A 14,040-nucleotide genomic window follows, 5' to 3' on the forward strand; every position below is an offset into this window, starting at 1 on the left:
TGTCGTTACGTTTGAAGCGCAAAATGCGGCACAAATTCTTTATTGGAGACAGGCCGGGACTACAGGCACACCAGTCAAGTATCTGTATCCTCTTCCACCGCAGGCAGGACTTTGTAGTGTGTGCAGAATGTGGTTTTGCATTGTCTTGTTGAAATATGCATGGGAGTCCCTGGAAAAGAAAGCAGCATATTGTGCTCCAAAATCTCTGAAATGTACCTTTCAGCATTAATGGTGCCATCACAGAAGTGCAAGTTACCTTTGCCAAGGGCACTGACACAACCCCATACCATGACAGACCCTGGCCTTTGGACATATTGCTGGTAATAGTCTGGATGATCCTTTTCTTCTTTGGTCCCGGAGCACATGGTGCACCTGAAATACTGATTCATCTGACGACAGTACATGTTTCCACTGTGTGATGGTCCATCCCAGATGCCTCTAAGCCCAGAGAAGTCAACAGCGCTTCTGGACACTGTTAACATAAGCCTTCCTTTTGATACAGTACAGTTTTCACTAGCATTTGTGAGTGTTACTACGTATTGTGGTACCTGACAAAGGTTTGCCAAAGAAGTCCTGAGCCTATTTGGTAATATCGCTTATAGATGAATGATGATTCTTGATGCAGTGCTGCCTGAGGGATCGGAGATCACGGTTGTTCAGCTTAGTATTCGCTCCCTTATCTTTCATGCACTGAAATTCCTCCAGATTCCTTGAATTTTTTAATCATGTCATGCACTGTTGAAAGTGAAATATCCAAATGCCTTCCTATCTTTCTTTGAGGGACATTGTTTTCAAACATTTCAATAATTTTCTCACATATTAGTTGGCACATTGACGATCCTAGACCCATCTTGCTCCTAATGGACTAGACCTTTCTTGGATGCTACTTTTGTACCAAATCATAATTAAAATCACCGGTTGAAATCACCTGTTTTTAAATCAGATCCTAATTTAACCAATTTACCTAATAATAATAATAATAATTCCTTACATTTATATAGTGCTTTTCTGGGCACTCAAAGCGCTTTACGCAATGGTGGGGAATCTCCTCATCCACCCCCCAGTGTGCAGCATCCACCTGGATGACGCGACGGCAGCCATTTTGCGCCAGACCGCACACTACACACCAGCTGATTGGTGGAGAGGAGACAGCGATGAAGCCAATTGGGGTATGGGGATGGTTAGGAAGCCATGATGGACAGAGGCCAGTGGGCAGATTTGGCCAGGATGCCGGGGTTAAACCCCTACTCTTTTTCGAAAGGACATCCTGGGATTTTTAACGACCACAGAGAGTCGGGACCTCGGTTTAACATCTCATCCGAAAGACGGCGCTCACTGAGCAGTATAGCGTCAACGTCACTATACTGGGGCATTAGGACCCACACAGACCGCAGGTTGGACGCCCCCTGCAGGCCTCACTAACACCACTTCCGGCAGCAACCTAGCTTTCCCATGTGGTCTCCCATCCAGGTACTGACCGTGCGCAGCCCAGCTTAGCTTCAGTGGGCGACCATGTGAGAGTTGCACAGAGCTAGCTGCCGGCATCAGCAGCTACCTGATTACTAAATCAAATTTTTTTTATTTGCTTTTCCATAATGTCCTAACTTTTGATTTGGACTTGTATAAAACCATATAAAAGTATAAAGCTGATCAGAGCAGTGGGTGTTTACTTCTGAGTCTACAATTTACCACACCCATTCAAACAAAGGCTACGTCCGAAACCGCCTACTATTCAGTAGGTACGGCATTTGAATTTGAACGTACTACTCGGCCGTTAGAAAAGTATGTTCTATACAGTGTGAACGTGAAAAGTATGAATTGAATTCGGATGTACTACATCCGCCATTTTGTCATGGTCACGTGACCTACCTGCATCAACGGCCTCGCTTTACTCCCATTCATGAATTCGCTCGTGGGACATCGTGGGATAGCGACTTCAGAATCTCCCCGGAAGTAGTAAGTCATCCGGGTACTTCTTGCATACTGATTTTCGAATTCTATGAACTCGGACATAATACTCAGCTCGCATACTGTTTTTTTGCGTACTATATAGTATGGAAGTATGCGGTTTCGGTCACAGCAAAAGTGTTCTGATGATCGGGTTAAAAAAGGACAAAAATTGTTAATTACTTCTCAATTATGATGTTTTTTGATGTAATTGTTTTAATAACGTTACAAGTGGACCTCAGACAATAGTATAAAATAAATTCATTCATTCATTTTTTTGTCGGCTTAGTCCCTTTATTAATCTGGGGTCGCTACAGCGGAATGAAGCGCCAACTTATCCACCAAGTTTTTACGCGGCGGATGCCCTTCCAGCTGCAACCCATCTCTGGGATCATCCACACACACACACTCATACACTACGGACAATTTAGCCTACCCAATTCACCTGTACCGCATGTCTTTGGACTGTGGGGGAAACCGGAGCACCCGGAGGAAACCCACGCGAACGGGAGAACATGCAAACTCCACACAGAAACGGCAACTGAGCCGAGGATCGAACCAGCGACCCAGCAACCTTCTTGCTGTGAGGCGACAGCACTACCTACTGCGCCACTGCCTCGCCCAGTACAAAATAAATTAAATAAATAAGGTATTTCAAAACCTGTCGATAAACTCCAATAGAAACACATTTGCCAAATAATTTCCTGAACTTCACTTTGTCCTAAAAGATAATGTGACTAATGATGATGCCTCTTATTGAACACTCTATAAACAGCAGCAAGTGGAAGATTTGTTCTCCTGGATGCATGAAAACATGTTTGGTAATGCGTGATTTGTCTGTACAGAAATCTCCACAGACTGAAAGTTGCACTGACAGTGGGGCAGAGAATGAAGGAAGCTGCCACAGTGACCAGATGAGCAACGATTTCTCTACGGATGATGGTGTAGATGAGGGCATCTGTCTGGATAACGCCAGCAGCGCAGAGCGGGTGCTCAAACCAAAGGTTACCTCACGATTTCTCCCAACGCAAGTGCTGTGAAACAACTGTGAGAAAGAAAAGATGAACATGACTTTTCTGTCTGCTTTACAGAGCTCCTTGACCTTTGAACTCTTCTCGGTCATGGTACATTCTGGGAGTGCAGCAGGTGGACACTACTATGCCTGCATCAAGTCCTTCAGTGACAGCCAATGGTACAGCTTTAATGACCAGCACGTCAGCAAGGTCAGTCTGTTCACTTGAATCTATCTAGGAATCCATAAATCAATCCATATATCCATATATGTATATAATTAGGCCTGTCACAATAATCAATATATGGACTTATCGTGCAATACTTTGAGATGACCTCAAGTTTTGCGATTGATAAATATTTACAAACTTACAGATAACATTAAAGCCATTTTACAATGACATTTACATTCTACCTCACTGGTGTCAACGTTTATAATTGGACATCTACCTAATAGACATTTAAGCGGGAAATATAATAGGACATTTATCCTTTTTAATATACAATTATAGAATCTAAATAACCTTAAGAATGATGAGTATTTTTAAGAGTTTCTGGCTATTATTATGCCGTTATATAGTCTTTATATAATCAGTGGCATAAAATGACAATAATATTGCTTATCGCAACAATTTCTGTGACAATATATCGCACAACAAAATATCCTTATCGTGACAGACATATATAACTAATGCAACACGTCAACAACTGAAGGAAGCAGAGCTTGAAGGTAAACAAGCAACGACTTACCATCCATTTATTCATTCATTCATTCATTTTCTTGTCTGCTTAGTCCCTTTATTAATCTGGGGTCGCCACAGCGGAATGAACCGCCAACTTATCCAGCAAGCTTTTACGCAGCGGATGCCCTTCTAGCCGCAACCCATCTCTGGGAAACATCCACACACATATTCACACACACACTCATGCACTACGGACAATTTAGCCCAGTGTTTCTCAACTGGTGGGTCGTGAACATTTTCAGTGGGTCGCGGAGTGTGTGTTAAAAACAACAACAACAAAAGTAAAAATTTTTACTTATTTTTGCTTATATCGGACTTTTATTTTGAAATGCGTGCGCGACAACCCTACTGTTTGACATGTGAAATTTAATTTAATTATTGCAACAAATGTCAAGCGTAAGTATGACCCCGAATATGTAAAATATGGATATATATTGACAACAAAAAAGACTTAAAGCCTCAGTGTCATATGTAGTGAGGTGCTCTCATGAGAGCATGAAACCTTCTAAATTCAAACAACATTTAGAAACCAGAAAACACGTTTTATTAACAGTTTATTATTAACAATATTTTTCGTTTTTACTTTGTAATATTTCTATAAATTGATCCATTTTGTTAAATGACAACAATAAAATATTGTTTATTTGTGAGTCTTGGTGAATTTCTTATGATTTATCTGTCACTACTTGTTTATGTTAACAAATAAATAAAAATTAAGTATAATTCCTACCATTGTATTATAGTTCCTAAAAAATTTGGGTCGCGGCTTGATGACCATGTGAAAATGTGGGTCCCATGGCCAAACCAGTTGAGAACTCCTGATTTAGCCTACCCAATTCACCTGTACTGCATGTCTTTGGACTGTGGGTGAAACCGGAGCACCCGGAGGAAACCCACGTGAACGCAGAGAGAACATGCAAACTCCACACAGAAACGCCAACTGAGCAGAGGATCGAACCAATTACCCAGCGACCTTCTTGCTGTGAGGCGAATGTGCTACCCACTGCGCCACTGCGTCGCCACGGCATTAAGAAGTAACATATAAACATTATCTTTACACCAGTTAAAATAATTATTTAAAAAATTTTTTACCGAGAGGTTAAGCGTGCAAACATTATACTTTGCTCTGGTCAACGCTGAACGTTTTCTGTTCACTCTGTTCAACTACAATTTCTAAAACTGAAACTAAATCTATAAAAAGATAAATAGAAAAGGTCACAAAATAAAAACTGAACTAATAACTGAACAACAAAACCATCAATGATACAAACTGAGGCTTAAAATAAATTTACAGTAAATTTAAAAATAGTATTGAAATTAAAGCTCATTTAAAAATGCTAAACTATAATAACCTTAATTCTTATAAACCTTAATAACCTTAATCCTATAAACAGCTAGTATATGTGGTACTAATGCATTGAAATGTGTTAATACACATTGATAAGATGTGTTAATACAAAGTCTGACTATGTTGATGCTCAATTTTGATTAAATCCGATATGCGTATTGATGTTTCCAAAGGTAGAGATGTGCATGTCCACACGCAATCAAATTTCACGCACTTTCATAAAATAATTTTGACACCAACTGCATACAATAGTTTTCAGATTCATCCACAAATTGTATGTCTGTTAATGAACTTGTTTTTCCTATTTTTTAATTCTCATTTCATATGAGTCATCTGTTATTCTTGTAATTATTTGACAGTACAAATCCACTGTCTCCCTTTTTGTTTGTCGCACAAAGAAAGAGAACCGTGTAGAGTTATAGGTTTATAGAAGCGGCTTGTAATTTATGTAAATGCCATCGTGTGTTTGTGTTTCAGATCACGCAGGACGACATACGGAAGACATATGGCGGATCCTCAGGGAGCAGAGGCTATTACTCCAGTGCCTTTGCCAGGTGTGTGAAGCCTCCGAGTCCGGCATTTGTGATCTCTTAGATGCCAGACAGACCCTTCTTAAATACTTTGCGCTTTTTTTTTAAATACTCATGTTTATCATATGTTCTGCTTTTACACCCCAACAGCTCTACAAATGCATACATGCTGATGTACAGACTAAAAGACCCCTCCAGGAATGCAAGTAAGTAAACTGCCACTGATGAGGCAGATTTATTTATTGTTTCTTAATGTCCTAATGGTCTCAGTTTAATGGACTCTGTGTGTGTTTGCAGAGTTTCTGGAGGTGGAGGACTTTCCCGAGCATATAAAGAGACTGGTGCAGCGAGAGAAAGAGTCTGAAGAGCAGGAGAAGAGGCAAAGAGAAATTGAGCGCAACACTTGCAAGGTAAAGGGTCTGCACTGATAAAACCATTGCTTAGTAGCATAACTGGATAGAGACTTGGGCTGTGGTCCAATCCGAATGCAATGCTAAGGCTGTTGCTAACTAGCATCAAATGTATGGTTGCATCCTAAACCTATTAGCTTCTATATACTGTTCTCTTGCAATGTAGACTTTGTACATAAATAAAGAGTGAGTGTCGTTATAGATATCCATGCATGCATAAAGACTGAAAGACAGACCTGCATACGGACAGATATACATACAGACAGACATGCATGCCTGCATACAGTCAGTTAGGCATGCGGTTAGATAGACAGACATGTAGACAGACAGACATGCAATCATACATACATAGACAGACAGAAAGGCAAGCATGCTTACAGACAGACAGACATGCATGCTTACAGACAGACAGACATGCATTTATACATACAGACAGACAGGCATGCATGCTTGCAGACAGACATGCATTTATACATACAGACAGACAGACACATGCTTGCAGACAGACAGGCATGCATGATTACAGACAGACATGCATTCATACATACAGACAGAAAGACATGCTTACAGACAGACAGACAGAAAGACATGCCTTCATACAGACAGACACATGCTTGTAGACAGACAGGCATGCATGATTACAGACAGACAGACAGACAGACAGACAGACAGACAGAAAGACATGTATTCATACAGACAGACATGCATGATTATAGACAGACAGACAGACATGCTTGCAGACAGACAGGTATGCATGATTACAGACAGACAGACAGACAGACGGACAGACATGCATTTATACATACATACGTACAGACAGACAGACAGGCATGCATCATTACAGACAGACAGACATGCATTCATACATACAGACACATGGACAGACACAGCCGTAAATTCATACAGACAGGCATGCAGACAGACAGACAGACAGACAGACAGACATGCTGATAGACAGACAGACATACATTCATACATACATGCAGACAGACAGACATGCAAGCTTACAAACAGAGAGACAGACATTCATACATACATACATACAGACACACAGACAGACAGACAGGCATTCATACATACATACATACATACATACATACATACATTCATACATACATACATACATACATACATACATACATACATACATACATACATACATACATACATACATACATACATACATACATACATACATACAGACAGACAGACAGACATTCATACATTCATACATACATACACACAGACAGACAGACAGACATTCATACATTCATACATACATACATACATACACACATACAGACAGATAGGCATTCATACATACATACATACATACATATAGACAGACAGACAGACAGACAGACAATTATCCATACATAGACAGACCGACATATACAGACATAAATGCACATATACATAGACAAACTACCATACAGACAGACAGACTAGCATACAGACATGCAGACATACATACATAAATACATACATGCATAAAGATAGACTGACATACATGCATACATACATACATACATACAGACAGACAGATTCATAGAGTCATTCTAGCCACAATCTATAGACTTCATCACTCAGTGGTGGCTAACAGAGTCTGTAAATGTGTTATTTTCATACTCCGTCAGCTCACACAACAAAAATGATATAGTAGATAATAAATATATCACTAATTTAATGTCGTTGTTTAATCATTGTGATGGTCCTTGATATTTAGGATGCTGCCTTATAATATCTGGACAGACAAAGTCAATGTTTGCTCTGCCATTAGATCAAGCTGTTCTGCATGCATCCTGTGAAGATGATGATGATGGAAAATAAACTGGAGGTTCACAAGGACAAGACCCTCAATGAAGCAACTGAAATGGCCTATAAGGTAGGAAGGGTTAAATAATGTCATCTAAACCGAAAGTCTGAGTATATTGTCTAGCTTAAAATAGAAGACTGCCGAAATGTTTATTTTTATATTAAATAACTGGTGTCATTGTGTTCAGTTGTATGATGTGTAATTGTCCTCTGAGCAGCTGATGGATTTGGAGGGAGTGGTGCCCCTGGACTGCTGTCGATTGGTCAAATACGATGAGTTTCATGAATATCTGGAACGTTCGTATGAGGGTGAAGAAGACATGCCCATGGGTTTGCTGCTCGGCGGGGTCAAATCTTCATACATGTTTGACCTGCTCCTGGAGATCCGCAGACCCGAACAAGCGTTCCAACCCTACAAACCTGGAGGTATCTACTGAGCTGAATGTCTTTTGATTTCTACTTTTCTCATTGTTGCCATGCATCCTTTTTGAAACTGCTCACTGTGTTTGTTTGTTTTGTTGATTGCAGAAGTGATGGTGAAGGTCCATGTGGTGGATCTAAAGAGTGAATCTATTGCCGCACCAGTCAGTGTCAGGGCATATCTCAACCAGACTATTACAGAGTTTAAGCAACTCATTGCACAGGTACAGAATCTCATTTCTAAACACTGTTCCAATAATCGATTTTTAAAGCAACTTATTAGATATGCTGTTTAGCTGCTATCTGACTAAAAACAAATGGATTTTTAAAAAGATTTAAAAAAGACTTTCAAAAAAGTTATATTAATTGTAGCTGTAGTTTATTTTCCAAAACGTCTTAGCAGGGATGTTCAAAACTATCCTGATTTGATTGTTAAATTGAAAAAACACAATGTTTACTAAAGGCTGATTTATACTTCTGTGTCATGCGCACGTGTATGCTATTTCGCAGCCTAGGTGTAGACACATAGCCCTCACAGTGACCGTCTGCATCACTGACATGCACCTCTTAAAAAAATGTAACTACTCGTTACAAGCTCTGTGATTGGTCGGCTTGGTAGCGCTGACGAGTGTGGGAGGGACCGAGAGTCCGTTGGAGCGTGTGTTTACAAGTGTCGACTGTTTTACAAGGAGCTCCATTAGGAGACTGTTGCTTTGTGTTTACCTTATGGTTAAAGTTGTTGCAAGTCCGCCGGTTCCTGCCTCAAAATGAGCGAGTTTGAACCACTTGTATATTAAGGAAGCGTTCAGAAAAAAACAACACCAGCGAAAAAACTCGACACAAAGTAACATATACACCTACTGCCAGCTAGCGTTTCGGAAGTGTTACTGCAGAGCAACGGAACAGTTCGCAGAAGTATGAATGCACAGCTACGCACGTTGCATGCACCGTGGTTCACGCCGATCACTTGATGCAGAAGTATAAACCAGGCTTTAGTTAGCACATTTTATTCTGCTCACCACCTTACACATCACATCAGTGACCGCTTCAACACTGTACATACAAAATCTCTGCCCCTTTTTCCTTTTCCCCAGCGTGCTTACCTTAGTACAGGGGTGGCCAACCCTGTTCCCGGAGACCCACCTTCCTGCAGATTTCGGTTGCAACCCATATCAAACACACCTGCCTGTAATTATCACATGGTGTTTAGGTCCTAATTAATTGGTTCAGGTGTGTTTGATATGGGTAGCATTTGAAATCTGCAGAAAGGTGGCTCTCCAGGAACAGGGTTAACCACCCCTGCCTTAGAACCAGTGCATGCGCTAACCTCATTTGTTACCCGGATAACCTTCTTTCAGGTGATCAGAGAAAGAAAATAACATGTTTACATTGAAGACTTAATAAACTCTTTTTAAGGGTCACAGTGCAGCTTCAAAACACCAATTACATAATTGTAATTTTACCACCAAATTTTTTACTATCCTTAAAATCACTTGCTTTTATCTATTTGTCAGCAATATGTCTCTGATCGTAAAAAAAGTAATTATAAATATAAATAAATTGTTATTAGAATAGATCATTATTATATATAGTCCAACCTGAAAATGTGTATAACCTCAGGAAGTTTTTGTTTAAATGTAAATAAAAGCTGAGAAGTATTATTTTTACGTGATGATGTCTCTTGTACATCATCTTATTATCTTTTGGGAGAAGCCTGTGTCAATTTCAGTCCAAAAAAAAATTGAATAAAAGTAATTAAGTGAGAATTTGCCAGAGATATTAATAATTTCGGTCTTGTCTGTGTATATATTTCAATTAAATAAATACATGTCAGAATAACTAGGTTGTTACATCTTTACAGAAATATTTCTGTTTGGTTAAATAATGATGGAACAAGTTTGCAGTTGTTTGTATATAAACTAATTTTGTAAAAGTTGTTTGATACTGACACAAAAAACACCTTTTTTTTTTTTACTGATGCTTTATAAAAAGGCAGAGGCGAAATATGCAGTTTTATGTTTTTACTTATAGAAAATTCCATAGGCTGTTCTAACCTCTTACCTGCTTTTGTTTTCTCAGGCAACGGGACTTTGTGCAGAGACGATGCGTGTCGTCTTAGAGCGCTGCTATAATGACCTTCGGCTTCTTTATGTGCCCAACAAGACCCTGAAAGCAGAAGGTTTCTTCAGGAGTAACAAGGTTCACTTGCATAACACTCATTTTAATGGCTCAGTTCCAAAATTTAGTGAGCCGCCTCACTGCCTGTCATCTAAGACAGCATCATAACCAAAGTACAACATGACTGGGTTTCAATTGCACTCATAAGCACATAATTGCTCCAGCAATAAAGCATATGAAAGATTTGACTCTCCCTTTACAGTTCATTCTAATAGCATTTGCCATTAACATGTTGCTAAACCTAAAAGTATGTTACTCAAATACATGATGCTCATAAAAATGTTTTGGTATCAGATATGTGTAGTCTCTAACAAAAAGGTTGTATTTATAATAAATAAAATAAATGTCAATTACTGTATGTACTGTAGTAAGAACACAGAGACTGTGTACTAGTAATGCATTTATTTTAATATGTTCACTTGAACAGCTGTGAGATGTTACAGGAACACTCAGCCTTTTTAGAAATACATTTTATGTCATCTAGATTTTTAAAGTTGAATTTTGCCTTTTTTATCATTAATTTTTTATCATTAATCATTTAATCACATTAGACTTTTATGCTCTCACTCAAGAAATCAAAAAAGAAAGCTTGACTCTTCTGTAGTTACACCATGCTTGAAACACCAGAATAAGATGTAATTTCCGAATGAAATGAAAATAAAAATGAAAGGTTGTTATTTTTTGGCTGATATGGCTAGAAACTGTACATTAGCTATATTATGATAAGGCTAGAAACAACTATATATTCCCTATAAAAATGATCAACTTTTCACTTTCTGTCAGTTTTAATGCACAAAGTATCTACAGAGTCCAGCTTTAAATAGGATGATTATCTAAACTTTTTTTTTTTGAGCCAGATGAGAATAATAGTCTAATCTGATTCAATGATTTATGCTAAGCTAAGCTAAAATGTTCCTGCCAGAAACAGAGATTGACTGAATGGGTTAAAAATATGGTAAAACTCAACTATTTAACTTCAGGTTACTTGTAAAAAAAATAAGTGAAATAATTTGCCGACCCCCCACATTTTTGAGCGAAATGAGTATATGGGCCTACTCACACTATGCCATCCGTACTGTGCCCAGGCCCATTTCCTGGATCGTTTGAGAAGTGTGAGTGCTCTGAATCGGGCTCAAGCTCGGTTCACTTGGCCGCCCCTGGCCCGGTTGGAAGAGGTGGGCCTGAGCGCGGTTCACTTGGGCTTTGGCGCGGTATGCTTGTGTGCAAAACGCGCCCAAGCCCGAAACTTAAAGCGAGACGTGACTTTTAAGGGACTGTTTCATATGGATTTATTAATCATTCTTACTGTTTAATGAACACAAACTGCCGTAGTTTATTAAAGACGCAAACCCCTCACTGCACGACAACTGCGCGCCTTCAGCAGACCTCCATATTCCTGCAGCACGAGGACTTTATGATTGTTTTTGAGCGCCAAAAGTGGCGGATCTGTTTGGCGAAATATCTGACTGCGTGTCACCGCATCCCTAAGGACTGTTTGGCGAAACATTTGACTGCATGTCACTGCACATCAATTGACTGAAACGATATAACTAGAGAAATCTCCACTGTGCTGCTGAGTGAGAGAGCGCTTCTCTGAACAGCCCAGCAGCGATGACGTAAGCGTGCCGAGGCCTGTTTGTGGTGTGAGCGCAGGCCGTCGGGGGAGACAGGAAGGGGGAAAAGCGTGCTTTGGCCCGGTTCGAGGTAACTGTCTCTAGTGTGAGTACGGCCTAATAGTTTAATCTGATTTAATAATTTATTTTAAGCGAAGCTAAAAGTGCTCCCACCAGACCCAGTGATTGGCTGAATGGATTCAAAATTTGTAGAACTCAACTGTTTACATTCAGTTTATTTGTAAAGTAAATAGTAAAAAAATTAAGTGAAATAATTTTTCATCCCCCCACCCCCCATTTTTCATGAAAGATGTGGAAAATAGTCCAATCTGATTCAATGATTGATGCTAAGCAAAGCTAAAAACGCCCCTGCCAGCCTTGGAAATATGACAGAATGTGTTAAAAAAATACTTGTAAAATAATAATGACAAGTAAAATAATGTGTAATAAATAAATGAATAATTTGCACCCCTCACTTTTATTGAGGAAGATGAGGATAATAGTCTTAATGCTTTATGCTAAGCTAAGCTAAAAGTGCTCCTGCCATACCCAGAAATTGGCTAAATGGATTAACAAATGGTAAAACTCAACTGTTTAACTTCAGGTTACTTGTATAATAAGTAAAAAAAGAATTGTGTTTCTGTAAAATTCACTTCCACACCCAAGTAAACAACATTTTTAAATGCATATCTCTTTATTTTTTCATGTTTTTAGATGAGTGTCTCTCAACCCATCTTAATTTAGCTTATTGCTACAAAACTAAAATCGGTCATAGTGTATAAGTGTGTGTGTGTGTGTGAATGCGAGAGTGTATGGGTGTTTTCCAGTAATGGGTGGTGGCTGGAAGCGCCATCCACTCTGTAAAAAGTATGGCAGAGTAATTGGCGGTTCATTCCACTGTGGCGACCCCTGATAAATTAGACACTAAGCCGCAGGAAAATTAATTAAAGACTACAAGACGCTCTTTCTATCTCCTCAGGTTTTCGTGGAGAGCTCCGACTCTACGGATCATCAGGCTGCCTTCACCGACTCAGTTCTGTGGAAGCTCCTGGACCGCCACGGAAACACAATCAGACTTTTTGTCTCTCTGCCTGAGCAGTCGCCAGGCTCTTTCGCCAATAGAACTAGTTGCCCCAAAGCCAGCGCTGACTCCGAGGACTCTTTTGATGGCGCCAAGGCCGGCAGAAAGTCAGTAGAGGCGATCCTTGAAGAGAGCACAGAGAAGCTGAAGAACCTTTCTTTACAGCAACAACAGCAGCAGCAGCAAACCTCCAGCACCAGTGACAGTCAGAAGAGCTCCGAACACAGCGATTTCGAGCACATCGAGTCACCAGCACAGGAGCCGGATGCTTCCTCACAGCCTTCGCAGACGGAGAACTGCACGCGGGCCGCTTCCGACACGGACAACCAGTTCCCTTCTGAGGAGCGTTCAGACTCGGATGTCAATAACGACCGCAGCACCAGCTCAGTGGACAGCGATATCCTGAGCTCCAGCCATAGCAGCGACACACTGTGTAATGCAGACAGCGGCCCGCTGCCATTGGCTAACGGATTGGACTCACACAGCATCACCAGCAGCCGACGCTCCAAGGCACATGAGGGGAAGAAGGAGACGTGGGACACGGCAGAGGAGGACTCAGGCACGGACAGCGAGTATGATGAGAACGGCAAGAGCAAAGCTGACACGCAGTACCTGTACTTCAAAGCAGAGCCATACTCTCAGGAAGACGGGGCTGGAGACGGACAGAAAAGTAAAGCTGCTTTATTGATTTTAAGTTTTATTTAGGAGGTCTTAGGGGCTGATCACACCAGACGCGGGTGAAACGTCAAGCGGCAGTGATTTAAACAATACGTTTGCTCATCGTTTGCTTGTACTAAATAAATTTTACGTTTTTTCCTTCTTTTGAACACAAAAGAAAATCTTTTCAGCAGAATAAATACACTCATAAAGGTTAATAACCATTTACGTTTGAGTAAATGATGAGTAAATTTTGGGTGAACTATCCTATTAAGTGCTAGTTTGAA

The 14,040-nt window shown here is 40.1% G+C and overlaps 1 protein-coding gene across 2 annotated transcripts in view; it reads left to right on the forward strand.

Moving 5' to 3' along the window:
- The window catches only part of usp47 (ubiquitin specific peptidase 47), a 74,067-nt gene that overhangs the window by 47,253 nt on the left and 12,774 nt on the right, over nucleotides 1-14,040 (forward strand). For both annotated transcript variants that reach the window (XM_021477371.3, NM_001331129.1), the window contains 10 exon segments: nucleotides 2,793-2,951; nucleotides 3,039-3,170; nucleotides 5,527-5,603; nucleotides 5,730-5,785; nucleotides 5,877-5,989; nucleotides 7,770-7,874; nucleotides 8,023-8,230; nucleotides 8,333-8,448; nucleotides 10,304-10,423; nucleotides 12,995-13,766. In XM_021477371.3, the coding sequence (XP_021333046.1) occupies nucleotides 2,793-2,951; nucleotides 3,039-3,170; nucleotides 5,527-5,603; nucleotides 5,730-5,785; nucleotides 5,877-5,989; nucleotides 7,770-7,874; nucleotides 8,023-8,230; nucleotides 8,333-8,448; nucleotides 10,304-10,423; nucleotides 12,995-13,766 (1,858 nt within the window).

Source organism: Danio rerio, chromosome 7, assembly GCF_049306965.1.
Source record: "Danio rerio strain Tuebingen ecotype United States chromosome 7, GRCz12tu, whole genome shotgun sequence".
NCBI lineage: Eukaryota > Metazoa > Chordata > Actinopteri > Cypriniformes > Danionidae > Danio > Danio rerio.